At 46.8% G+C, this 25,730-nt stretch overlaps 1 protein-coding gene across 1 annotated transcript in view; it reads right to left on the bottom strand.

Moving 5' to 3' along the window:
- LOC138282918 (UDP-glucuronosyltransferase 3A1-like) overlaps positions 1 to 25,730 on the bottom strand; it is a 343,288-nt gene that overhangs the window by 136,683 nt on the left and 180,875 nt on the right. The window contains exon 5 of the mRNA XM_069220954.1: positions 1,729 to 1,960. Coding sequence (XP_069077055.1) covers positions 1,729 to 1,960 — 232 coding nt within the window. The remainder of the gene's footprint in view (positions 1 to 1,728; positions 1,961 to 25,730) is intronic.

The raw sequence follows: 25,730 nt of genomic DNA, 5'->3' as shown, positions 1-25,730 counted from the left end.
CACGGGCAAGCTGCAGAAAAGACTGCAACGCATACAGAACGCCTCCGCACGCCTCATCCTGGACATCCCCCACCACTGCCACATCAGAGCCCACCTGAGAGACGTACACTGGCTCCCCGTCAACAAGAGAATCACATCCAAACTCCTCACCCACGCTCACAAGGCGCTGCACAACACCGGACGGGAATACCTCAACAGACAGATCTCCTTCTACACCCCGACCCGTCAGCTTCGCTCTGCCGACCTTACCCTCACCACAGTCCCATGCATCCACAGAATGACCGCCGGTGGCAGATCATTCTCCCACCTCGTCGCCAAGACATGGAACACTCTTCACACCCACCTGTGACAGACCCAGGACCTACTTACCTTCAGGAGACACCTCAAGACATGGCCGTTCGAGCAGTAACAGCCCCCGCCAGCGCCTTGAGACCCTCACAGGTGAGTAGTGCGCTTTACAAATACCCTGAAAATTGTGGTAGTAGCAAAGTGGGTTGCTATATATGGGGTATATTATATAACAACATTGATAATAGCTGTACATTCAAGCTGATTTCAGGATAAAGTCGGGTTTAATGAGAACATTTCTCTATTACCAAATAGCACCACTTCTGGTGATCCCATTGCAGAGTTAGTCCAGTGGGGAAGCTCACATGTTCGCCAATTGAGCTACCAGCCTTGCTACAGAATTTTTTTTGTTGGGGTGGGGAGGTTGCCAGTAGGTAGTTAAAGTTAGGACCATGTTTCCATAGAAAAAGCATTTTTATTACTTGCCACCATTTGATGAATCTTTACAGAATTTTCCAAAAATAGTGTTCCCATAATTCTTGTTGTGCACAGAAGGTTTCAGGGAGATCCGTCAATGGGGGGGGGGGGCGCGAGAAAAAAGGAGGTTATGTGTTTCCCATGTTAATTCGCATAGGAATTTTTAACACCACTACAGCCCAAAACGCTGGACGCAATTACCCCAAATGTGGCAGAAGGCTAGATTTAAGTCCTCAGACAGTGCTTTTTGTTATTTGGTGTAAATCCTTAGGGTGCGAGCTACTTGATATAACTCTAACTGATGAATTTCCCAGTTTTATGTGAGCAAATTCAATAGCTAACTATAATGTCCTTGTAACCTTTGCATTTTTAAGTGAATTTCTATGTTTTTTTAATTCTATTTCTTGACTGTAACGTTCCTGTAACCTTTGTTTTTTCAGTGAAAATAAATATATATACATTTATTTATATTTATATATATACATATGTATATATTTATATATACATATGTATTATATATATGAACATATATGCAAATATATATATATGTTATTTATATATATTTTTTTCTTTTTCACTTAAAACAAAGGTTACAGGGACGTTATAGTTAGGCTCACATTTCAAATGTACAATGATGCAAAGGTGATGTCTTGTGTAATGTCAACAATGATATCATCGATAACATTATTTATCATCTATAATACTATGCTTCAGGCTATGAGTTTTTTATTCGTACCAGCCACATTTACCAACCTCACAATATCGTGTAAATTCAAATAGCTATTAGACTTTGGAAAGTAACAATATTGTTTCAACTGATGACTTTTAGGGGAATTGTACAATATAGTTATTTTTAAGGCTATTCTTTGTAAACAGGGCCAATGAAAGCAATGTAAATATGCTTTTCTAGTTGTCAACACTGTTTCCAACTACAATATGCTCTTTAAATCGTGCATTTCTTACCTAAGAGGTCATTCTGGGGCAGCCAGTCATATATTTTGGCATTCGGCGCCAATTTAAGCTCGGTAGGCCATTTAGATTGTTGGTACCGCCAAATCACTTTTTGGGGCATAACAGCAAATCCTGCGTTCATCTCTTCTAGTAGTTGTGATCGCCTGACTGATGATACCATTGATCCGAGTGTAACTATGATGAAACCAGCATCTCCTGAAGTTGCAATGAATTCTTCTAGTTCCTAAATAATGCAGAAAATAAAACAACATTTGCGATATGGTGGTATTATTGCACGTAAAATCTGCTCTTGGAATAAACGGTTTTACATCATTCTATCATACTCTACATAAATTACGTTCAGCACCTTTATAAGCAAATGAGAACAAAACACCACAAAAAAGTGTTAAAAGCGCTTCATTGCTTTTTTGATCACAGTCTGTGTGTATTGATTTGTTGACACCTCTGGGAAAGTTGTCTATACTATCCATGACTTTTATCCCAAAGCATTAGTACTAAAGTGTGAGCAAAGTACATTGTTGTCTGTTTAGCATTAACCCTCATTATCAATTGAGTGAGTTACGGAAAGCATATAAAAGAAGCCGTAATATTCAGCTGTCTAGCAGATTGCAGATATATGTCAGACCATGACAGCTGCATCCCATTCTAAAACAAATCTTTGCAAAGGAAGGCTGGATGGATTTGGAGAGATAAGAAAATTGATTGTATTCTTGGTTTTTTTGCCCATAGATCTGAGACTGAGAGCAAAATTAACGGCACAGTACTCATTTAATTTTTTTTAAATGAATTTGATGAAATAGTGGAACATATGGTAAGAGAGGGGGATACTATTTGGTGATGGTTTTTGGGTTTGATGCTTTCCCTGAGCACCACATGGTATTGACTGTATCCACGAACACTATAATTAGGGGATGGAGATTGGGCCCTGCATGTGGATGGTGAACTATGTGTGAGAAAAAATGTATATATTGGGGACCAGCAGGACGGCAGGACCCCCGGGATATGATTATAACTGTCTATTAATTTGTTCTGCCCAGATAGAGGAGATCCCTCTTGGGACAATAGAGGAGTAAGAAATACTCTTTGGATGAGGATATGACTGGGTGACTATTATTGAATCTTAATATTGGTATAACTCATTATGGATGCAGGTGAGTGTACAGATACAATGATGATGAAGAGTATGTTTGGTTTTATTTGAAGTAATATTGACTCGATTGATTGCTCACAATGGGTGTTCTTATGTGATATTTTAATAAAGGAATAAGGATGGTATCTTAAAGGGGTAAGTTTGCTGTGTTCTAAACTATGCCCGATGATTTGGGAGGATACGGGTGATGGTTGTAGGGCTTTTTAAGTTATTGATTGCTGGACTGGAATTCGTGTATTTTATTTGGTCATTTCATATTGTTGTACAGATAAGAAATGAACATATATTAGGAGAATATAAAATTGCCCTAAGGAAGGTGGTGAAAGGACTGTGAAAAACCACCAAAAAGCATCAACGCTAGTTGAATAGCTGGACTCATTGGAACTGGACAAGGATAGATAAGATATTGGTTGCATGAATCAATTTATTAAATATAAATTTTTGATATTCCTTTATTAAGATTGATCATTAGATTGAATGAGTATACGAGAAGAGAACTGAGTGGTGGATAGTATGATAATTCCCCCAGGGGGTTATTTCTCTTAATCACTGTGATATGGTGCCCTGTCCTGTCCGGTCCTGATAGGCTATGGAAGGCCCTCTCTTCCTTTTTGAAGTGTATAGTACAACCTGTAGTTTGGAGAGACCTGTTGCACTTGAGGATCCTATCATGGATACTTTTAAAATGTTTGGTTATAGTGAAGACCCATTTCATAAAATTACTGGGACTCATGGAAAGGTCGCTGGAAAAGTAACGATTCTTCCTATTGACAATGAGAAAAGGAATAAGATCTTGAATCTAAAGAAAAAAATGATTAGAACAGAATTACATGCTAAATTTCCCTGTAAATATGTCAAGTCTGTGTTAGAAATGGGGTCTTAGGTTGGCAGTCAGGTTACCCCCTGTCTAAGCAAGGACCCTCACTCTAGTCAGGGTAAGTCATACACAATCCACATTATCCTGTGCCCACCCTCTGATAGCTTGGCACTGAGCAGTCAGGCTTAAATTAGAAGGCAATGTGTAAAGTATTTGTGCAAGAAATCATACAATAACACCGTATAGTACCACAAAAATACACCACACAGTGTTTAGAAAAATAGATAATATTTGTCTGGATAAATGTAGGTCAAAACGATTAAAATGCAATAAGTAAATGTCGAGATATCACTGAAAAGTGATATAAAGTGTCTTAAGTCTTTTAAAAGCAAACAAAGGTGGTTATTACAACCCTGGCGGTCGGTATTAAAGCGGCGGTAAAACCGGCAACAGGCCGGCGGAAAAAAAAATGGAATTACGACTGTGACGGGAACCGCCAACATAGACAGCCACTTTAACACTCCGACCGCCAAGGCGGTACAAACAAACACCGCGGCGGTAACCGCCAACAGACAGGCGGAGGACAATGTACCACCCACAGAATTACAACAGTCCAATCCGCCACCTTTTCGGGGCTGATTCATCGCAAACAAAAACACGGCAGAAACAGGACTTGGAAGGGAAAACGCTCACCTCTACACATCCCACGAGGAACCAGGACGCCATGGAACCGGAACTTCAGATTCTTCCAGCCTTTATATTCCTGCTCCTCTACCAGGAGCACGAACGCCAGCGGCGAAGACCACAGTGAGTACTGCACCTATGACACAGGGGAGAGGGGAGGGAAAAAACAGTGACACACACACGCAATACGCAACACCCCCACCCCCACCCTCACCCACGACAACACACACACTAATACATCATGATACATTACAGTTACATCCCCCAACCCCCCCTGGAAGAATGCAAGGGCAAAAGGAAATGAGTCGAATGATTGTAATATATTCAAATACAGTAATCAAAAATATATACATATATAAAGATATTCACACTATAAACAAATATATACACCAAAAATACAAGTCAAAGGTATTCCACTATCATAGTCCGTGGAGCACTGGGCCCAAAAGGCATGGGCGAGGCCCACACTCAGTACCCGAACAAGACGGAGAGAACCCTGCTGGGGCATCAGATAGAAATAAAACAGGCACCTCAGGGGGAAGGGAAGGGGGGGCACCTCAGCCGGATGAGTGCACAACGCCAGATCCACAAGGGGGCTCCATGCCCACTGTTCAATCCTGGAGCGTGCAAAGCCACAGTCTCTCAAGTCTCTACAGTGGGTGGTTTGCCCACTGTTCAATCCTGGGGAGTGCAAAGCCACAGTCTCACAAGTCTCTACAGTGGGTGGTTTGCCTAGTGTTCACTCCTGGGGAGTGCAAAGCCACAGTCTCTCAAGTCTCTACAGTGGGTGGTTTGCCCACTGTTCAATCCTGGGGAGTGCAAAGCCACAGTCTCTCAAGTGGATAACAGTCAAGACTGGTTTCTGGAGGGGGCTTTGTGCCCAGAGTGCTTCATCCTGCCAAGGACAGAGGTAGTGGATGTCTTTCTCCACTGGTTCTGGAGGGGGCTTTGTGCCCAGAGTGCTTCATCCTGCCAAGGACAGAGGTAGTGGATGTGAATCTCCACTGGTTCTGGAGAGGGCTTTGAGTCCAGAGTGCTTCATCCTGCCAAGGACTGAGGTAGTGGATGTCTTTCTCCACTGGTTCTGGAGGGGGCTTTGTGTCCAGAGTGCTTCATCCTGCCAAGGACAGAGGTAGTGGATGTGAATTTCCACTGGTTCTGGAGAGGGCTTTGTGTCCAGAGTGCTTCATCCTGCCAAGGACAGAGGTAGTGGATGTGAATCTCCACTGGTTCTGGAGGGGGCTTTGTGCCCAGAGTGCTTCATCCTGCCAAGGACTGAGGTAGTGGATGTCTTTCTCCACTGGTTCTGGAGGGGGTTTTGTGCCCAGAGTGCTTCATCCTGCCAAGGACAGAGGTAGTGGATGTGAATCTCCATTGGTTCTGGAGGGGGCTTTGTGCCCAGAGTGCTTCATCCTGCCAAGGACAGAGGTAGTGGATGTGAATCTCCACGGGTTCTGGAGGGGGCTTGGTGCCCAGAGTGCTTCATCCTGCCAAGGACTGAGGTAGTGGATGTCTTTCTCCACTGGTTCTGGAGGGGGCTTTGTGCCCAGAGTGCTTCATCCTGCCAAGGACAGAGGTAGTGGATGTGAATCTCCACTGGTTCTGGAGGGGGCTTTGTGCCCAGAGTGCTTTATCCTGCCAAGGACTGAGGTAGTGGATGCCTTTCTCCACTGGCTCTGGAGGGGGCTGTGTGCCCAGAGTGCTTCATCCTGCCAAGGACTGAGGTAGTGGATGTCTTTCTCCACTGGTTCTGTAGGGGGCTTTGTGCCCAGAGTGCTTCATCCTGCCCGTGGCAGCCTCAGTAGCGTCGGAATCATTGGGGCTCACTGGCCTGCAGTGCTGCTGGCGGCGGTGTCCTGGGCAGCGGTGCTGCTGGCGGCGGTGTCCTGGGCAGCGGGGCTGGTGGCGGCGGTGTCCTGGCCTGCAGGGGCTGGTGGCGGCGGTGTCCTAGGCAGCGGTTCTGCTGGAGGCGGTGTCATGGGCAGCGGTGCTGCTGGCAGCGGTGTCCTGGCCTGCGGGGCTGATGGCGGCGGTGTCCTGGGCAGCAGTTCTGCTGACGGCGGTGTCCTGGGCAGCGGGGCTTTTGGCGGCGGTGTCCTGGCCTGCGGGGCTGGTGGCGGCGGCGTCCTGGGCAGCAGTTCTGCTGGCGGAGGTGTCCTGGGCAGCGGTGCTGCTGGCGGCGGTGTCCTGGCCTGCAGGGCTGGTGGAGGCGGTGTCCTGGGCAGTGGTTGTGCTGGTGGAGGTGTCCTGGGCAGCGGTCCTGCTGGCGGAGGTGTCCTGGGCAGCGGTTTTGCTGGTGGCGGTGTCCTGGCCTGCAGGGCTGGTGGCGGCGGTGTCCGGGGCAGCGGTTGTGCTGGCGAAGGTGTCCTGGGCAGCGGGGCTGGTGGCGGCGGTGTCCTGGGCAGCGAGGCTGGTGGCGGCGGTGTCCTGGGCAGCGGTGCTGGTGGCGGTCTTGTCCGCCGTGTAGATCTTCCCAGACTTGCCGGTTTTACTGTGCCCCTTCCCCACCTTGGATGGTGGCGCAGCTGTCTCCACTCTCCCAACTGTACCCCTGGGAGCGGCTATGGTGGCTGATTTCTTTCCCCTCTCCCGCCGGGCACTGGCCAACTTTTTATGCTTTACAGGTGGGGGACTGTCCGTGCTCTGGCTCCTTGCCACACTGGGTGCCCTGCTGCCTGGTGCACTCCAGAAGCCGGTGACTACTGGCACCACTGGTCCCGCCGATGTTGTGGCTGAGGTGCTGGGTTGGGACCTGGAGAGTTGGGCCCTAGGAGACTGGAGGGGTAAGGGAGGTGAGGGAAAGAGGTCAAGGTTGGACAGGAAAAGTCTATTAGGAACACTGGGACGGGTAGCTGGAGGGGGTTTGGGAGTGGAGGAAGAGGTAGTGGTTGTAGGAGGTGTACGTTTGGTGACTTTGGGTGAAGGTGCATGGGCTGGAGGCTGTCGGGAGGTGGGTGGCTGTTGGGTGGGTGTGTGGCTGCGTTTGTGTACCTTGGGAGGTGGCCTCACAGACACACTCGGAGAGGACACAGGGGACGTGTGAATGGTAGTGGGGGTGGTGACTGCACGTGAGCGGGTGTGGTGGGTGTGTGGGAGTGGTGTGTGTATGTGTATCAGGTGTGTGTATATTTCGATTTGTCCAATGTGGATGTGTTTTGTAAATGTGTGTGTATTTTGAGCGCGGCGGTGTGTACCACCAATGGAAGACCGCGGCTGAAAAACCGCCGCGTGGATTCATGGGTCATGATAGTGTGGGCATATTCCTGTTGGCGTGATGGTGGAGGTTTTGTTATTGCCAGTTTATCACTGACCTTTTGTGTGGCGGACTTGTGTGGGTGTCTAGATTTTGGCAGATTCCGGGCTGTGGGTAGCCGTGGCGGTGTGTAGGCGGTCTTCTGCACAGCGGTAAGCGGCTTTTACCGCCAATGTTGTAATGACCCTGAAAGTCTCTTTCAAGCACAAAGTACCTGGTTCACGTAAAAAATCTCCACAAAGAAAACAAAGGGGTGTCTCGGACCGCACACGGTGATGCATCGTTTAGTTTTCACGCAGGGACGGCTGTGCGTCAATTCCCGGCGCTTGGTCATGGATCCTCTTCGGGTTGCGGGGTTTTCAGACACCCTGGGGACAATGTGTGGATTTCCTGCGCTGGCAGTATGAAGCCACAGGAGCTGCGTTGATCCGGTGGGTGTTGAGTTGAATTTTCTACCGCACGGCAGGCACTGCGTTGATTCCTCTATGGAATCCGGGATGCGTCGCTCCAACTCGGCTGAGCATCAATCCAGTGGGCTGTGCGTAAAATTTCCAGTCGATATGCTGGTGCTGCGTCGATCTCCTTGTTGCAAAGTCGGGCTGTGTCATTCCGGTTCGGCGTGTGGTGAACTTTTCACCGCAGTGCAGGTTGTGCGTCATTTCTGGCAGACTGTGTGTCGATTTTCACCACACAAGGAGTCCTTCTTCTAGAGATAAATGCCCTCATTACAAATTTGGCGGGCAGCAAGTTGTATTCATCCCACCGCGCGGCTGCCAATGCGGCCGCACTACCGCAGTGGCCATTGGAGATCCCTGCTGGGCCGGCGGGAAGAAACCTAGTTTCCGCCCGCCGGCCCAGCAGGGATCTCGGCCGGCGGTGTTGCGGTGGTGCAACGGGTGCAGTTGCACCCATCGTGCTTTTCACTGTCTGCTATGCTGACAGTGAAAAGCTCCATGGGGCCGTGTCAGGGGGCCCGCGACTCCCCTTTTCGCCAACCTTTTCATGGCGGTTCATAACGGCATGAAAAGGCAGGCGGGAGGGGGGCTTGTAATCCCCTGGGCTGCGCTGCAAGCAGCGCTGCCCTGGGGGATTACAACCGCTGGGACCAAAGTAGCGGGAAACCGCCGGTCCCGGCAGTGTGACCGCAGCGCTTCCGCCGCGGTCATAATTCCATGGGAAGCACCGCCAGCCTGTTGGCAGTGCTTCCGACGAAACAGTTGTAATGAGGGCCAAAGTCTTTTTGTTCCTGAGACTTCAGGGAACAGGAGGCAAGCTCTATCCAAGCCCTTGGAGAGCACTTCTTCACCACAGCCAGAGAGCAGCAAGGCAGCAGGGCAACAGCAAGGCAGCAGTTCTTCACAGAAAGCAGACAGGTGAGTCCTTTGGGCAGCCAGGCAGTTCTTCTTGGCAGGATGCAGGTTCTGGTTCAAGTTTCTTCTCCAGGAAGTGTCTGAGTTGGTAGGAGCAGAGGCCATGTTTATATACCCAAATGTGCCTTTGAAGTGGGGGATACTTCAAAGAGTGGCTTAGATGTGCACTAGGTCCCCTTTCAGTTCAATCCTGTCTGCCAGGGTCCCAGTAGGGGGTGTGGCAGTCCTTTGTGTGAAGGCAGGCCCTCCGCCCTCCCAGACCAGGAAGATCCACCCCAAATGTAGATGTATGCCAGTGAGGCTGAGTATCCTGTGTTTGGGGTGTGTCTGAGTGAATGCACAAGAAGCTGTCAACTAACCCCAGCCAGGTGTGGATTATAAGGCACAGAAAGATTTAAGTGAAGAGAAATGCTTGTTTTCTAAAAGTGGCATTTCTAAAAGAGTAATATTAAATCCAACTTCACCAGTCAGCAGGATTTTATATCACCATTCTGGCCATACTAAATATGACCTTCCTACTCCTTTCAGATCAGCAGCTACCACACAACCAATGTATGAGGGCAGCCCCAATGGGAGCCTATGAAGGAAGCAGGCCTCACAGCAGTGTAAAAACGTATTTAGGCGTTTTACACTACCAGGACATGTAAACTACATAGGTACATGTCCTGACGTTTGCCTACACAGGACCCTGCCCTATGGGTTACTTACGGCATACCTTAGGGGTGTCTTATATGTAGAAAAAGGGGAGGTTTAGGCTTGGCAAGTACTTTTAAATGCCAAGTCGAATTGACAGTGAAACTGCCCACACAGGCCTTGCAATGGCAGGCCTGAGACAAGGATAAGGAGGTACTGGAGTGGGTGGCACAATCAGTGCTGCAGGCCCACTAGTAGCATTTAATCTACAGGCCCTGGGCACATATGGTGCACTTTATTAGGGACTTATAAGTAAATTAAATAGTCCAATTGGATATGATCCAATGTTACCATGTTTAAAGGGAGAGAGCTTATGCACTTTAGCACTGGTTAGCAATGGTAAAGTGTGCAGAATCTTGTCGTAGTTTTGACTCTTGCTCCAGGCAAGACTGCTGTTTAAAGGATGACAGTACTTTTGTTTGTAGGCGACTATGCCTGTCCTACAACAAGTCGCAACCGTTGTCCCAACCTTACCGGCTCACTAGCAGCACCTCACCAGAAACACAATAGTAAAAGGTGATTTTTGGCAACCTTTACGCATGGACTCAAGAATAAGACATCTCAGGGAGTGTCGTGGTTAAACGGAGATTACCCCTTTCTCACAGATATATCATGTCTCATGCAAACACAGGCAATGACAAAGATGCAGTAAAGTTTCAATAGTTTTTATTTAACATGACTGCAATTTGTGATAAGTTGCATAGGCTGCAATGATTAGGATAATGAATAATGCAAGAAACAGAATTTTGAAGATGAGAGTCATTATTACAAAGACCCCCACCATCTTGCAATGCATGGAAAAGACACGCAATGTAATATGCCCTAATACCCTAATGTGAGAGGCCTAACCTCCTACCTAAAGGAGAGCTGGGTTTGCTAAACCTAATCTGCCAATGCCATGTCCATGAGAGGAGCGCCCAACCCTCGTTACCTTGGAATGAGGTCTCTATCTCAGACTCCGTAGGGACACGAAGACTGGGTCAGCGTCAAGACGACATGCAGCATCGATATCAGCGATGGTGGCGATGCCCTCCGGTCGGAATCCCTCTGATTATCTGTCTAAAGTGCGATGCATTTCTACAGATCTACCAGGACCCCTGACGAAGGTGTGTTCCCAAACAATAGATAACGGACATGCTTGGGATAGCAATTAATATAAAAAATCCCTCAAAAGGTACAGAGAGGGAAAATCCCAAGGTGTGAACACCTACTGTTTGTTTGTCTTTGTTGCTTGATCTTGACGCCTTAGCGCGGTGGCACTGATAATGCAAAGCATAACAAGTGGCCTAACTATAAACAAGGCAGCCATCTTAGAAGAATTAAATAATTAAATGGGCTAAGACAGAACAAGCTAAGTAAGTTAAAAGTCACTAGGTGACAGGGGCACGAGTCTGCAAGCCAGAGGCTCAGCTAACTCCTGTTATCCCATTAAAACGAACTAGGATTCACTACAGTCTTAAAACCAGCAAAAACAGTGTCTATAAAGTGGAGGTAGGCAAGCAAAAAGTTAGGGGTGACCACCCTAAGGCTGTCAGGTTTAAAAGTCTGGTATTATCCGATTGGACTCCAATTAAGAAATGAACCTGGCCTGTTTGTGGAGAATAGGAGGTTCATGGAGACTTGGACCCTTATAGCCAATCAATGTAGTTGAGATTGGATGCTACTACATATTGAGACAGCACGAGGGAAGGTAGTTATTGAAAAACAAGAGACTGAGGAACTGGAGAAAGCTCTCAAGGAAAGTATGGGTATAGACAATGCCAACAAATGATTGGAGGGAATAAATCAGGAAGTGGATGAGTACAGAGAATATCTGACAAATAAGAAATCTGTCAAACTTAGAGGGGATATTAGCAGATTCAATTATGAATTTACACACCCCTACCTACAGAAGGATTATTATCAAGGAAGGAGAGGTCCAGGTAGGGATATGACTCCCAGAGGGAGATGGATGCTCCTGAGGGGAGGGGGAAAGAAACATGTTACTTTCTCCAAATCCTCCCGTTCCAATAGTGAGGATGATGATTGTATACATGAAGGGAAGGACTACTCAAGAACAGGGGAACAGAGTAACAGCAGTTTTTTGGAATCACGCCCACAAGCCAGTCAAAGGACTGGGGGAACAGAGGGAGGGGCCCACCGCAGAGGAATCAACCTCCACAAGAATATATGAGGACAAGGAACCAGAGATACTGGCGGTATGTAAAGCCCCTATAGTGAACTTATCTCAAAGATATTGACTGATAGTGAAATAGAAGTTTTGAAGCAGAGGATCTTAGTTTTGCCTCTATGGCAAGGGTGGGTAGCTTAGAATTGGACTTACGGGCCTTCTCTAGAAAAGTTATATTGCAGACATTTTTTGCAGAGAAAAAATTCACTAGAGATGGACGCATTAATCCCGGTTTGAGACCCAAAGCTACATTTACTCCCTCCCTTTCACAAGTAGGAAAAGAGGTGGAACTATTTGAAAATATGGTTGAGTTAGACATTAACAAAAAAAACTTAACAAATAAACAGAGGAGTGCCCTCCAATCTCTACAATAAGATTCCAGTGTCACTATAAAACCATGCTGACAAAGGAGGTGGGGTTGTGATATTTGACACCCCAGAGTACGAGAGACGAGTGGAGAAACCCCTGTCAGTAAAGGAACATTATTTAAGGGTTCCTATAACGAAGATGGAAATCTTAAAGAGGGAGGTAGGAAGATCGATAGGTGAAGGACTAACAGAAGGGTGGATTTGTGAGGAAGGGAGCTGGTTCCTCACAAATGAGAATCCTGTGACCCCTGCATTCTATGGGCTACCTAAAATTCATAAAGATATGATGGATTCTCCTTTGAGACCAATAGTATCATGCATTGGGTCTCTATTGGAACCCCTTGGTAAATATGTGGACAGTTTCCTAAAACCTCTAGTTAAGGAACTAAGGGCCATATGTATGAAAAAAAAAATCCATAGACACAGAATGGGTAAAACTGTTTGATACGTCTGGCCCTAAGATCATACATTAGGGACTCAGCCCATATGATATCAAAAGTTGAAGGTCGGGAGTTCAATAGGCATAGGTAATTCCTGGTCACCTTAGATATAGAAGCCCTCTACACAAACATTCCACAGGATACTACTACTAAGGTGAATAACAACCACCTAGAGAGAGTTGATCTAAGAGGGGCCAATAGAGAATTTATTATAAATTATAAAAATGTCATCCTGGTTCTAAAAAAACAAATTCTTTTTGTTCAAAAATGATCTTTATTTACAGATCAAAGGGATAAGAATGGGAGCTACTTGTGCTCCAAGTCTGGCCTGTCTTTATGTAGGCAAATTTGAGGAAAAACATATTTATACTGAGTTCCCCCCGTTCTTTGAGAATGTGTTGATTTGGCATTGTTTTATTGACATCTTCTTTATATGGGGAGGTTCTCATCAAGAACTAGATGCGTTTTTGGTTTGGTTAAACCTGGGTGGTACTCATTTGAAATTCACAGTTCATGTGAGTAATGTTGCAGTTGACTTCCTAGATATATCTATCAAGTATAACGGTGGAAGTCTAGATGTAGAGCTATTCACAAAGCCTTCTGATAAAAACACTCTTCTCCATTACTCGAGTTTCCATCCTAAAGTCTAAAAGAAGAGTATTCCTTTTGGACAATTTTTAAGGCTCAGAAGAAATTGTACCTTTCTAGATGATTTTTACAAACATTCTGCGATATTAAAACAAAAGGTAACAGATAGAGGGTACCCACATAAGTTGATTACTCATTCTTTTAAGAGGGCTTGCTTTTACAACAGGGAGAGTATGTTCGACAGTAAAGATAGGAAAAAGGACACAAATAGGATAGTATTTGTGAGTCAATTCAATGGCATTAGCAATAGGGTTAAGAATATTATTAATAAAAATTGGCATGTTTTAAATAGCGAAGGAGAAACGTCCTTGAGGAAACCCCTTTGCACATTCAGATGCAATAATAACTTAAGGAACAGTTTGGAACACACCTACACGGTAGAATGCCCACTTAGACAATTAAGTTTGACTGGTGGAGAAGTGAAGGGCAACTACAGATGTGGGAACTGTAACTGTTGTGACCTATGCACAGAGGGAAGATATATTGAGTATCAGGGGTTCAAGGACACCCCCGTTAATATGAATAATTGCCACAGTAAGAATGTTGTACATTTAATCATTTGTCCATGTGGTTTGGGCTATGTGGGAGAAACAGGTAGAGAGTTCAGGATTCGTTTATGTGAACACAGATCAGCAATAAGAACTGGTAAACCAAATGCCCCACTAGTGGAACCCTTTCAACAGAAAGGAAATTCAGATAGAGACTTGCAGTGGTTTTTCTGGAGAAAATCCTGCCCCCAAAAAAGGGGGCAATGGGGAGATACTGAGGAAGAGGAGAGAATTGTGGTATATCATCAAGCTAGAGACTGTTAAGAAAGGGTTAAACAGAAAGGAAGATTGGGAGAGGGGATTATTGTACAGATAACCGACCCATAGGGGGCTGTCAGCATTTGATAGTGAGTCCTTAGTTTAGCTCCACTCTATATATTCATATTTTTTCTGATATAGGAACCTCTACCTTATGGAGCTTTCAAATATGTGTTTTGTAGGAATAAATAGGAATCCAATATGGTGCCTGAAGAAGGATTGGGCATAGGATTGGTTAGTGGTGCATGGCTCTTGGTTCTAGGAGCACATGAAGTGAGGACATAGTATGCAGGATATGATGTAGGAAATGAGGAGGACCGAGGAGAGGAATTAGAGCAATCTGGATTGGTTCATAGGCTGGTTGTTCTCATGCCCACTTCAGAATATATGGAAGTATGTTAGAGATATATAGACTTGATCTACTGTTGAAAGAAGAAAGGAAAAGAAAGCAGTTCGGTTGGTAAGGTAAGGAGGGTGGGGAATGACACAAGGGTTTCCCATATGATAAAGGGAAGACAAAACTCACCCTGTGATCAGAGTGTTGTGCCCTGGGCTCTAAAGTTAATATATTTCTGGGACCTAGCCCACCAGTAATGCGATCAAATTGGTGTTTCTGTGGCAATAATTAGGGACTATAGCTTACTCAATTAATACCTGGGTGGCAACATACTATAACATGAATTGTGCCATCCTCAAAACGGGGAGTTGAAAAATTATTAGCTGTATGAGGTTTGTAGACATGCCTCCCCCAAAATTGATAACTAGTAGAAACATACTTTTAACATAGTATACGGGTCTAAGTATAATGTAAAATAGATATTCGCGGGGGTATCATATTATTCAGTATTTATATGTCCGTAGGGGGATAATTGTGCCCGTGATAGTTATTAAAAGGTGTTACCTATAGTGATTGAACAAATACAGATCCCGTGCTGAGTAAACGTAGAAAGTGTGGTAATTTGGAAAGATAAGGAAAATTGATTGTATTCTTGTTTTTTGCCCATAGATCTGAGATTGTGAGCCAAATTAACAGCACATAACTCATTTTTAAACAACTTCATGAATTTGATGAAATAGTGGAACATACAGTAACGAGACGGGGATAATATTTGGTGATGGGTTTTGGGTTTGATGGCTTCCCCGAGCACCACATGGTATTAACTATATCCACGAACACTATAATTGGGGGTTAGAAACTAGGCCCCGCATGTGGATGGTGAACTATGGGTGAGAAAATATATACATACCTTGGGGACCAGCAGGACGGCAGGACCCCTGGGATATGACTATTATTATCTATTAATTTGTTCTGCCCATATAAAGGTGATTTGTCTTGGGACATACTCTCTGGATGAGGATACAAATGGGCGACTATTATTGAATCTTGATATTGGTATACTCATGATGGATGCAGGTGAGTGTTGAGATACAATACTGATGAACATTATGTTTGGTTTTATTTGAAGTAGTATTGACTGGATTGATTGCTCACATTGGGTGTTCTTATGTAATATTTTAATAAAGGAATAAGGATGGTATCTTAAAGGGGTAAGTTTGCTGTGTTCTAAACTATGCCCCAGTGGAATTGGGAGGATACAGGTGACGGTTTTAGGGCTTTTTAAGTAATGGATTGAAGGATTGGAATTTGTGTATTTTATTTGGTCATTTCTTATTCTTGTAGAGATACGAAATGAACATGTATTGAGAGAATATAAAATCGTCCTGAGGAGTGTGGTGAAAGGACTGTGAAAAACCACTGAAACGCGTCAATGCAAGTTGAATTGATGGACTCTTTGGAAGTGGCCAAGGACAGATAAGATATTGGCTGCATGAATCAATTGGCCACTGTGTACCTAATTTGGGACAGCAAAAAGGCAATAGACCAGGGAGGGTGTCTTGTGTTTTGTCTCCCAGTTTTGTTAGGCCAGAGATTGTACAGAGGTCCCTTGTGGGGTCTATTGGGTTTCTTATGATTTTCCTTTTTTAATGATTGTCTTATATATTTGTATTGTATATGGGATCATTAATTAAATATTAAATTTGGATATTCCTTTATTAAGATTGATCATTAGAGTGAATGAGTGTATGAGAAGAGAACTGAGTGGTGGATAGTACAATAATTCCCACAGTGGGTTATTTTTCTTAATCACTGTGATACGGTGCCCTGTCCTCCTGGGGGGATAGGCTACGGGGGGCTCTCTCTCCCTTTTTGGAGAGAAGGGGTAAGTCATTCCAGCCTTTAGCGGCGAGGAAGGAGAAGGAACAACCTCCGCTGTGACTTAGGCGAACACTGGGGTGTGGGCAAGGGTCTAGAATGCAGAGCACAGGCATCGGGCGGGGTGGTGGAAAGTCAGACTGTGGTTGATGTTTGATAGCCCCTGGTTGTGTAGGGCTTCGTAGGCATATATTAGTATTTTGAACTGGCATCGCTTCTGGATGGGGGCCAGTGAAGGATTCTGAGGTGGGGGGTGATGTGGGTCAGTTTCGAGAGATCGAGGATGAAATGGGCTGCTGCGTTCTGGATGGTCTAGAGTCTCTTGAGGATATTAGTAGTGATGCCTGTGTAGAGCACATTTCCATAGTCTAGCCGGCCGGTGATGAGGCCCTGGGTGACAGTCTTTCTGTCATTGATGGGGATCCATCTGAAGAGTTTTCGGAGCACATGAAGGGTGTGGAAGCAAGAGGATGCTACTGTGTTGATTTGGTGCTTCATGGTGAGTTTTCTGTCAAGGATGATGCATAGGTTGTGCGCATGGTCTGATGATGGTGTGGGGCCAAGCTCGAGGGATCGACAGGTATTGTTCCCTGAAGATCTGCACTTCAGTCTTGCATGAGTTGAGTTTCAGACAATAGGTCCTCGTCCAGTTGACAACACGGGTCATGGTGCTGCAGAAGTTTGCCCTGGTGGTGGAGGGGCTCTTCAGTGAGAGAGAGGATGAGATGGGTGTTGTCAGTGTAGGATATGATGTTGAGTCCGTAGGTCTTGACGAGGTCGGCCAGGGACATCATGTAGGTATTGTACAGTGTGGGGCTGGAGAACAATCCTTGGAGTATGCTGCAGATGATACTCTGGGGTTCCGAGGTGAAGGGTGGTAGGCGGACTATTTGGATTCATGCTGTGAGGAAAGATGTGATCCATTTGAAAGTGCCCCCTGGACGCCGATGTGGTTGTCTGTTGATGAGGTTGTGATGGGTTACTGTGTTGAATGCTGTTGAGAAGTAGAGGAGGATCAGGGCTTCTGTTTTACTCCAGTCAAGGAGAGATCTAATGTTGTAGGTGACAGCTGTCAGAGCATCTGTTGTTGGCGTGGAAGCCGGTTTGGGAGTTGTCAAACAGGTTGTTTTTTTTATAGGTGTTTGGTGAGCTGGTTGTTGATAGCCTTCTGAATGACATTAGTCAGGGAATGAAAGCAGCAAGATGGTGGGGTAATTTTTGAGTTGACTGGGGTCAGTGGAGTGTTTTTTCAGGTGGAGTGTGACCTTGGCGTGTATCCATCCGTCAGGGAAGGTGGTGGTGGTGATGGAGGCATTGAGGAGGTTGGTGAGTTCTGTGCAGATTTCTTTGGTTCTGAGGTTGAAGAATTGGTGGAGCCGGGGTCTGTGGGTGCTCCTGAGTGGTTGGAGGACATGATGGTTGCAGTGATCTGCATGGTGAAAGGGTTCCAAGTGACTGTGGGTGGGAGGAGGTGGCTGAGTTCCACGTTGGTGGGCTGGGGGACGAGGTTGTTGTAGATGGTGGCTATCTTGCTGTGGAAGTATTCCGGTAGGGTGTTGCAGAGTTCTTGGGTGGGGTGAATCATGATCTCAGTGGCGGACGGACATGAGAGCTTCTTTATGATTTTGAAGAGTTCCTTTGTGTGGTTGGTACTTGTTACAATGTGGCCTGTGAGGGCCTCTCATTTTGTGTCCTTGATGGGTTGGTGGTACTTGTTGAGGGTTGCTTTGATAGCGCTTCTGTCGGAGGGGTCTTTTGTGGTGGGCCATTGTTTTTCTAGTGCTTGATGGTTCTGAGTTCAGGTGTGTACCAGCTGGCTTGTCTTGAAGATCGGCTGGTTTTGGCTGGCCTCATGAGGGCACACTGGTGGTGCAATTGGTCATCCAGTCGGAGAAATTCTGAATGGCCTGTTCCAGGTTCGGTGCAGTGCCAGGGAGGCTGGTGTTGAGACCACTGTGTCTGAGTCACTTTGTTCTGCTGTGGTGGGAGGAGCTCCGGGCTTGCTGTAGTACACAGGGAACCTACGATGATGAAGTGGACAATGGTGTGGTCAGTCTAGGTGAGTTTGGTGATGTGGCTGAACTTGACTTTGTCGCTGGATGTGAAGATAGGGTCAATTGTGTTTAAAGCACTCTGTGGGATCAGTGACCAGTTGGACAAGGCCTATGGCGCTTAGGCTTTCCAGGAAGTTGGTAGAATTGGCATTGTTGGGGTCATCAAGTTGGAAGTTGAGGTCGCTGAGTAGCATGTAGTGGTTGGAGTAGATGGCCAGAGGGTCGATGAATTTAGAGATGGTGTTGCAAAATGTGGGTCATGGTCCAGGGGTCTGAAGGGGAGGGCGACTCTGATGGTTATCCGGGCGTTGGTTTGGAGTTGGAAGTAGATATGTTCCATGAATGATGACGTGTTGTCTTCGGTGGTGGTGAATATGATGGTTTCCTTTTGGATGACGGCAATGCCTCCTCCGTGTTTGTTGGCATGGTCTTGGTGTATCATCTTATAGCTGTCAGGTGTAGCTGTTGTGATGTTGGAGGGGGAGGAGCAGATGAGCCAGGTTTCCGTGAAGAAGAGCATGTCTAGGGTGAGGTAGGTGAGGGTATCCCAGATTTCTGTGGTGTGTTTGCATAGGAACATAGCGTTGAGAAGAATGCATTAGAGCAGTTCCAGGGTGTTAATGGTCTCTCAGGTGGATATGGCAAGGGATCCTGAGCAGATAGTTGATTTTGCATTGCAGGTAAAGCAGCGGCAGGTGAAGGGTCCTTCTGTGCATTGGGAAAATGTGATGAAGCAGTTGGCGTTTGGGGTTCAGGGACTGGAGCTTGACGGATGAGTATTCGTGGGTGGTTGGAGGGACAGGGTTCCTGGTGCTATGTTGGTCCAGGCGTGGACGGGCACAGACAAGCTTGCCTGACATGTGCATCCATTGCACACAGCCACGCTGAGGCCTCCATTAAGTAGGTCTTGGGGAGGGAAGAGCACCAGGCAGCGGGAAGCAGAAGGCAGGAGGAGGAAAAAGGAGGGGAAAACACCCGGTGAGGTGGCGGGAATAACACGTGGCAAACTGGAGCGAACTGGAGACGAGATGGCACACAAAATCGGCAGACAAAACAGGCACAAAAATCAGGTAAGCACACCAGGCCAGAGGCAAGCTGAATAGCAAGGCTGAGTAGGCACGGCAGCAACAGGCAGCAGTGGTGACAGGAGCAGGACTAGCACTGCGATCAACATGTGACTCACCAGGCATCAGAGGAGACCTGGAGAAACTGTGAAGGGGTGCTGGCAAAGGACCTGTTCAATGGGATCACGCTGCGGCCTCTATTAAGTAGGTCCTGGGGAGGGAGGGTGCTAGGCGGCAGGAAGTGGGAGGCAGGTGGAGGAAAAAGGTGGGAAAAATGCCCGGCGAGGTGACAAAAATAACAGGAGGCAAAAAGCAACCTGGAGTGGACCTGAAGCTGAGATTGCACACAAAATGGGCACAAAACCAGGCAAGCACATTAGTCTGGAGGCAAGCTGGACCGCAAGGTTGACTGGGCACCTGAGTAGCAGGCAGAGGTGGTGAGGGGGTGGGACTAGCACCACGACTCAGCAGGCATCAGAGGAGACCTGTGAAGACTGCGAGGGGGAGCTGGCACACGACTTGCTCAGCGGCTCTTTGCAGAAGGGGTATCCGTCCTCATGGAACACTCATCTGCTACAGCCTGCAGCTACGTCCCGCTGAAGATTTTGGACTTTCATAGAAGACATTAAGGGGGTCATTATGAGCCTGGCGGTCGGTGTAAATGTAGCGGTAGTATCGCCAACAGGCTGGCGGTACATATCGCCACATTATGACATTGACTGGTTGGCTGAAGCTCAACCCGCCAATGTACCACACCGACCGCCATGGCGGTAGCAGCCGCCGGGCTGGAGATTACAATCTCCAACCCGGCGGCTGCTACTGTACCGCCGGTGGCATTTTAACCCTGCCTATCACCATGGTTTTTGTGGCCTTCGTAACAAAAACCAGGGCGGTAGGCCCTACCAGTGACAAGGAATTCCTTCCCTCTCACTGGTAGGAGACCCGTCCCCCCTTACACTCCACAGACACCCCCGTCCATCCACGCTTCCCCCTTCTAATTCCCCCCACAACATGCACACTTGCAGGTACACACCACGCATTCACACCCTCACACAGGCATACACGCATTCATACATGCATGCATCCTTCATTCACGCAAACATCCGTACACACATTCATACTGGCACGCAGACACACATTCACATTTGCATTCACACACGCATTCTCACACATGCACACACACATGCAAACAACACTACACACATTTGCATACACGCACAAACTCACACATTCATGCACACACCTCCACACACACACACAACTCGCCCCACCCCACTCCCCTGTCAGAAACCCGACTTACCTGTATCCAGGGGGCCTTCCGGCAGGGGACAGGATGGGGCGCTGCTACCGTCAGCAGCGCCTGCCAGCAGAACACCGCTAGGCCACATTAGTTTTCATAATACGGTTGGCGGAGGTGGTGGTAGCAGCACCACCTTAACACCATCCACCAGCATGGCACTGCTGGATTTCTGCCCTTCTTGTTGCGGGAATCCAGCTGTGTTCATATTATGGTGTACGGATGTTAGTCGCGGCAACAGTCTTTTGGGGGCCGTCGCGGTGGCGGTAGGTGGCATTTATCGCAATTATCATAATTAGGGCCTAAGAACCTGATTCATATCTTCATGGTATTACCGCTGCTGCGGTGGACCCAGTACTCCGTCAATTCGATGGCATTCTGCCATATTTAGATGTATCGCAATTGAGCCACTGACCGCCTCAACGTAGTGTGCTCCAGGCCCGTAAGACTGGCGGGTTTCCACCAACCATATTTAGATGTTACAGTTCTACAGGCGTTGTACTGGCGGCGGACTGCTGACAGAGGGAGCCTAACGCTGGAGCCAAGGGCAGTGTACATGGAAAACATGCACGTAGCACCCCCCAGTACTCTAACTACCTGCATAATACACTACACAAGACACTACATGCACACTGTGATCCATTCCCATTACACCACTACACAATATGTACATGCAGAAAATATGCCATGCAACACATCCAGACACAACATTCACACACTACTGATACCACACCCACATACAACACAACCACAACAACACAGTGAGACACTCATCTACACACTCACTCACACAAAAGCACAACTACAGACATCACAACAACAACCAAAACACAACAAAACTCACCTGAATGTTGCACACAGCAACACAACACACAACCAAGCATATACAACAAACATAAGACCCACATGCAAGTGTCACACATACAGACACCACCATATCACCCTCACCAGGTCTCTCTACTTTAACCAGCCAATCCACTCACACCCCTCCCAAGTAAAAGATGTGAGATGCCTGATGTGCCCAATAGATGCCCATTCACGAGGAGGGCACCACTGAACTGTAGTCAGGAGACAAGTTAAGGGCAACACAGCCAGGGGCAGTTGTACCATCAAACATTTGTCAGTGTTACATATGAGTCACATTGCCAAAACAATATACATGAGAGTAAGAGTACATGTATAATGGCATGAGTCCAAATTGTACACATTGTGCCCCACATTGTGTATTGCTGTATAATTCATGTTATCATTGGAATGGAATAGTTGTTACAGTGACATACATGTACTGGCACACATGCATAACTGGAAATACTATGATACACTTACAGTCCCCATTGCAGACAGCACACATGGACACAGTTAAAAATTGTGAAGTTATTTTTTATTTTTGTGCAAGTATTCCTTGGGTAATGAATATTTACACCAAAATAAAAATTGTGTATGTCAGCAATTTGTGTAAAATGCAGGTGTTTACCCAATAATGTCTGACACAGATGTTTTACAGCCATTTGCATTTCAAAAGTTCCTTTTTAAAATATTACTGTGACGTATATTACTGAAGTGGCCCCAAGCTAATGTGAACTGACCAAATAACATACACAAGTAATCTGGATTGCTTACCTTAGAGTCCGTGACGACGGGGTCATGTGCCTACTGTGGTCCAGTGGCAGCAGCAACAGCAGATCTCATCCAGTTGGGTGCAGACAAAAACAGAAGTGGAAATGGGTGCAAAGATAAGTTTTCACCTCATTTCTCTTCCAATCCGCCAACTCAGATGTGGAGGTAACATTGCCACAGTTAGGTTGGCAGGAAGGCACATCGTGGCTTGGCAGAAACAGTGGTTGGAGTCCTGCTGCTAGCCACTATTTCCAATGATGCCGTCAATGTGGATGTAGATTTTTGGAGGAGCTGGCAGGACTCAGGCATTCTTTCGCCTATAGTCCTGCAAGCATCGAAAGAGAGCACATTGACTGCCAAGGCGGCAGCTGGGTTTTCCAACGGAAACCAATGGTGTGACCGTTACTGCCAAGATCTAAATCAGGCCCTAATTCAGAACGAAGAAATCTTCAATGCAACTTCGTCCAGCGGCTCCTCGAAAACTATGTGTCTTCCTTGGACCAACAGCTGCCCTGTCCTGCTGAACTTTTCCCTCTCAGACTGAATGTTGTCCACATCAACACAACATACAACCAAACATACATAACAAACATCAGACCCACATGCAAGTGCCACACATATAGACACAACCATTTTATTTTCCCAAAATTCTTTTAAGTCTGAAGATGAGCGGAGACTGCACCCAATCCACTTTGTGCATCCGACCTGCACTCCATCATGGTTTGCCATAACTTTTGACTTTGCCCCGGTCTCGCATAACTAGATGTTTGCGTTTGGCATTTTGGTCACGTTATCAAGATCTAATGGTCCAAACATGTCAGTTTAATGCTTGATATGCTATATGAATACATTAATTCAATCATTAATTCCTGGAGTGCGGCTTAGCTGCTTTTGTGGTGGAAAATGAGTTCTAGACACTCAGATGGGAACACTTGTATGCACATTAAAAGAGGTATTTAAATCCCAACATGTACTTAAATGTCCCTTATCACCCCTCCCTTCTGCCTCAGCAATGGAGCCATTGGCAGATTTGTACTTAAGATGAGAAAGCCAGGTTATTGTAGTTAGATAGCAATTGGAGGAAAAAAAAGAGTTATATATAGATGATGTGTTTTTGTATCTTAAAGATGTTATGATCTTTAAGTCCAAATAAGGAGGATGGGAATTTGGCTTAAAGTGAGGTCTACATGTTAACAGGGACAAATTGTGTTTATTTCTTATGAGACAACATCTATCGCCTGAAAGGCACCCAACTGTTTGCAGTCCTAAAGCGGGAAGAGGGCTGGTCATATACCTAGACATCTAAATCAATCTTAGAGACTTTGACATTCTATCAGAAACTGTGAGAGGAATCTTATTAGTCCTGAGGAACATTGTCTTCTATCAAAAACTACCTTTGTTGGCAGTTTAGCCCTATAAAACATAGTGATGCTGCCATGATTGCTTTATAAACTTACAGATGATCATACAGGGAGTAATCATGTGTAATGAGTACTTCCTGGTCCAACCACAGAGTGCAGGCTGGAGGTGCTGTATTCTAACTTCTATTCTCTGGCTACTCCAGTGGATATCCAGATGCACAGTTAAGCATGACACTGAAGATACAGCATCAATGAAGCAACCACTAGCTGCCAAAACACTATAGAATATAATGTAGAGACAAAAGAGACACTGTGATTACTGTAATTCAAATAGCCTGTTACTACTGAGACAGGTGCAAGAAACGATTACCAACTTCAGTGGTGTGAGCCCCTGAACTACCTATGTGGTGCATGTCCAAGCTAAAAATGGTAGGTAAAACACAAGGATTGTATGTTGGTATGAGGGTAGGAATACCAAATCTGTGAGACCTATATGAGAATAAAAGATTTAGTTATATCTATTCTGAGTTTTATATCTGAGGTAATTCCAATCATATAGCTCAGTCACAAGAGTGGTACACTTGGGGGAGTGGTCAGCGAAAATGGTCACCAAGACATGTCCTTGGGGACCTGTGCCCTGTGTCCCACCTATGGATGCTGAGGCGAACACATGCCCCCCTGCATCCACCTGGTTAATGTGGGAGGCCGCCTGAAGCCTGGCTCCTCCTACAGACATGAGCGATTTGACAAGGTGGGGTGTGCAGATGCCAGCATTGCTCTGGCCTTTTCCGGGCCTGAAGCCTGTGTGGTGCTATCCTCTGTGGGCTTCGTGGCAAGGGCCACAGACCCCTGGAAGATATTGACGGTGGCTGCCCGCCCTGGTCTTGAGGCCCATCATGACTCTGAGCAGCCCCTGGCAATGACTAACAGGGACACGCAAGCCAGTTCCTGTGCTGCCCGGGGACTGCAGCGGTCTGGAGACAGATTGCCGTGCAGCGCTGCGGGGCCCGCAATTGAACACTGCATCGGAGGCTAGGGGGACCCATGTTGGCGATCGGCGCTCATCCCTTGTGTGACACTGTCGGTGACTGGGCGGCCTAAGCTGTTTTTTGATGGACACTGGGGCCACTGAATTTAGGTGTGGTTTGGGGAGGGAGGTGACTGCTGCTTTTCCTGGGGATCTGCCCTGATTTGTGGCCAGCATCACTGGTGCAGCAGAAGTGCTGTGGGATCCTGGTCCTCTGGCAGCTCCTGGGCCAGGTCACTCGCAGTGCCTGGTCCCAGACGGATGGCTGGGCTACCTGCTGTTGCGCAGGCCTTTGCCCTGGAGGTGAGGTTGGAAGCGTGATTTGCTCACCTTTCCATTGTCAGGGGATGATCATCCACCACTGCTGGGGTAGACTGGACACCGGTGGCTGGAGGCATTGCAGGGAGAGGTGCCCCGAGTATGAAGAGTCCACAGAGCTGGACATAGGCACAGACCAGGTGCACACTTGGCCTGGTAGGTCCCGCCCTGGGGTGACAGGGTTAGGGGTCCCCACAGGTGTAGGGAGCTTTATACCAGATGGGCTGCATGGGCAGAGAGTGATGGCCCTACACCACCAGCTTACAGAGGTCCTGGACACCGGAGCCCTGAACTGCCTCTGACTTTGGTCAAAATACCTGATATGTTTTACCCTATGGTTTACTGCTTGTATGCTGGTGGTATGGCACCTTCTTATACTCTATCCAGGGGGCTACAGTAGTGCTGCCGGGGTGAGGCTAGGGTCTGGAGGATACTAATTATTACACAGCTCCTGACCTGGGATGGTTTCTGGTACAAGCGGGCGGTTTCGTGCAATGCCTGACCCCGGGTTGGGATGCTCCTGGGGGGGGCTTTCATATTTTGGGCACCTTTGGGAGTATCGTGCCTCATGTACTCCATTCTATCCCTTACTTTATGGGAAGGGAGAGGCTCCAAAGACTGCTACAGGGGAATACCGTCAC

The sequence above is a fragment of the Pleurodeles waltl genome, chromosome 1_1 (genome assembly GCF_031143425.1).
Source record: "Pleurodeles waltl isolate 20211129_DDA chromosome 1_1, aPleWal1.hap1.20221129, whole genome shotgun sequence".
Classification (NCBI taxonomy): Eukaryota; Metazoa; Chordata; class Amphibia; order Caudata; family Salamandridae; genus Pleurodeles; species Pleurodeles waltl.
The sequence above is the reverse complement of the archived record's forward strand: the minus strand, read 5'-3'. Positions and strand labels throughout refer to the sequence as shown.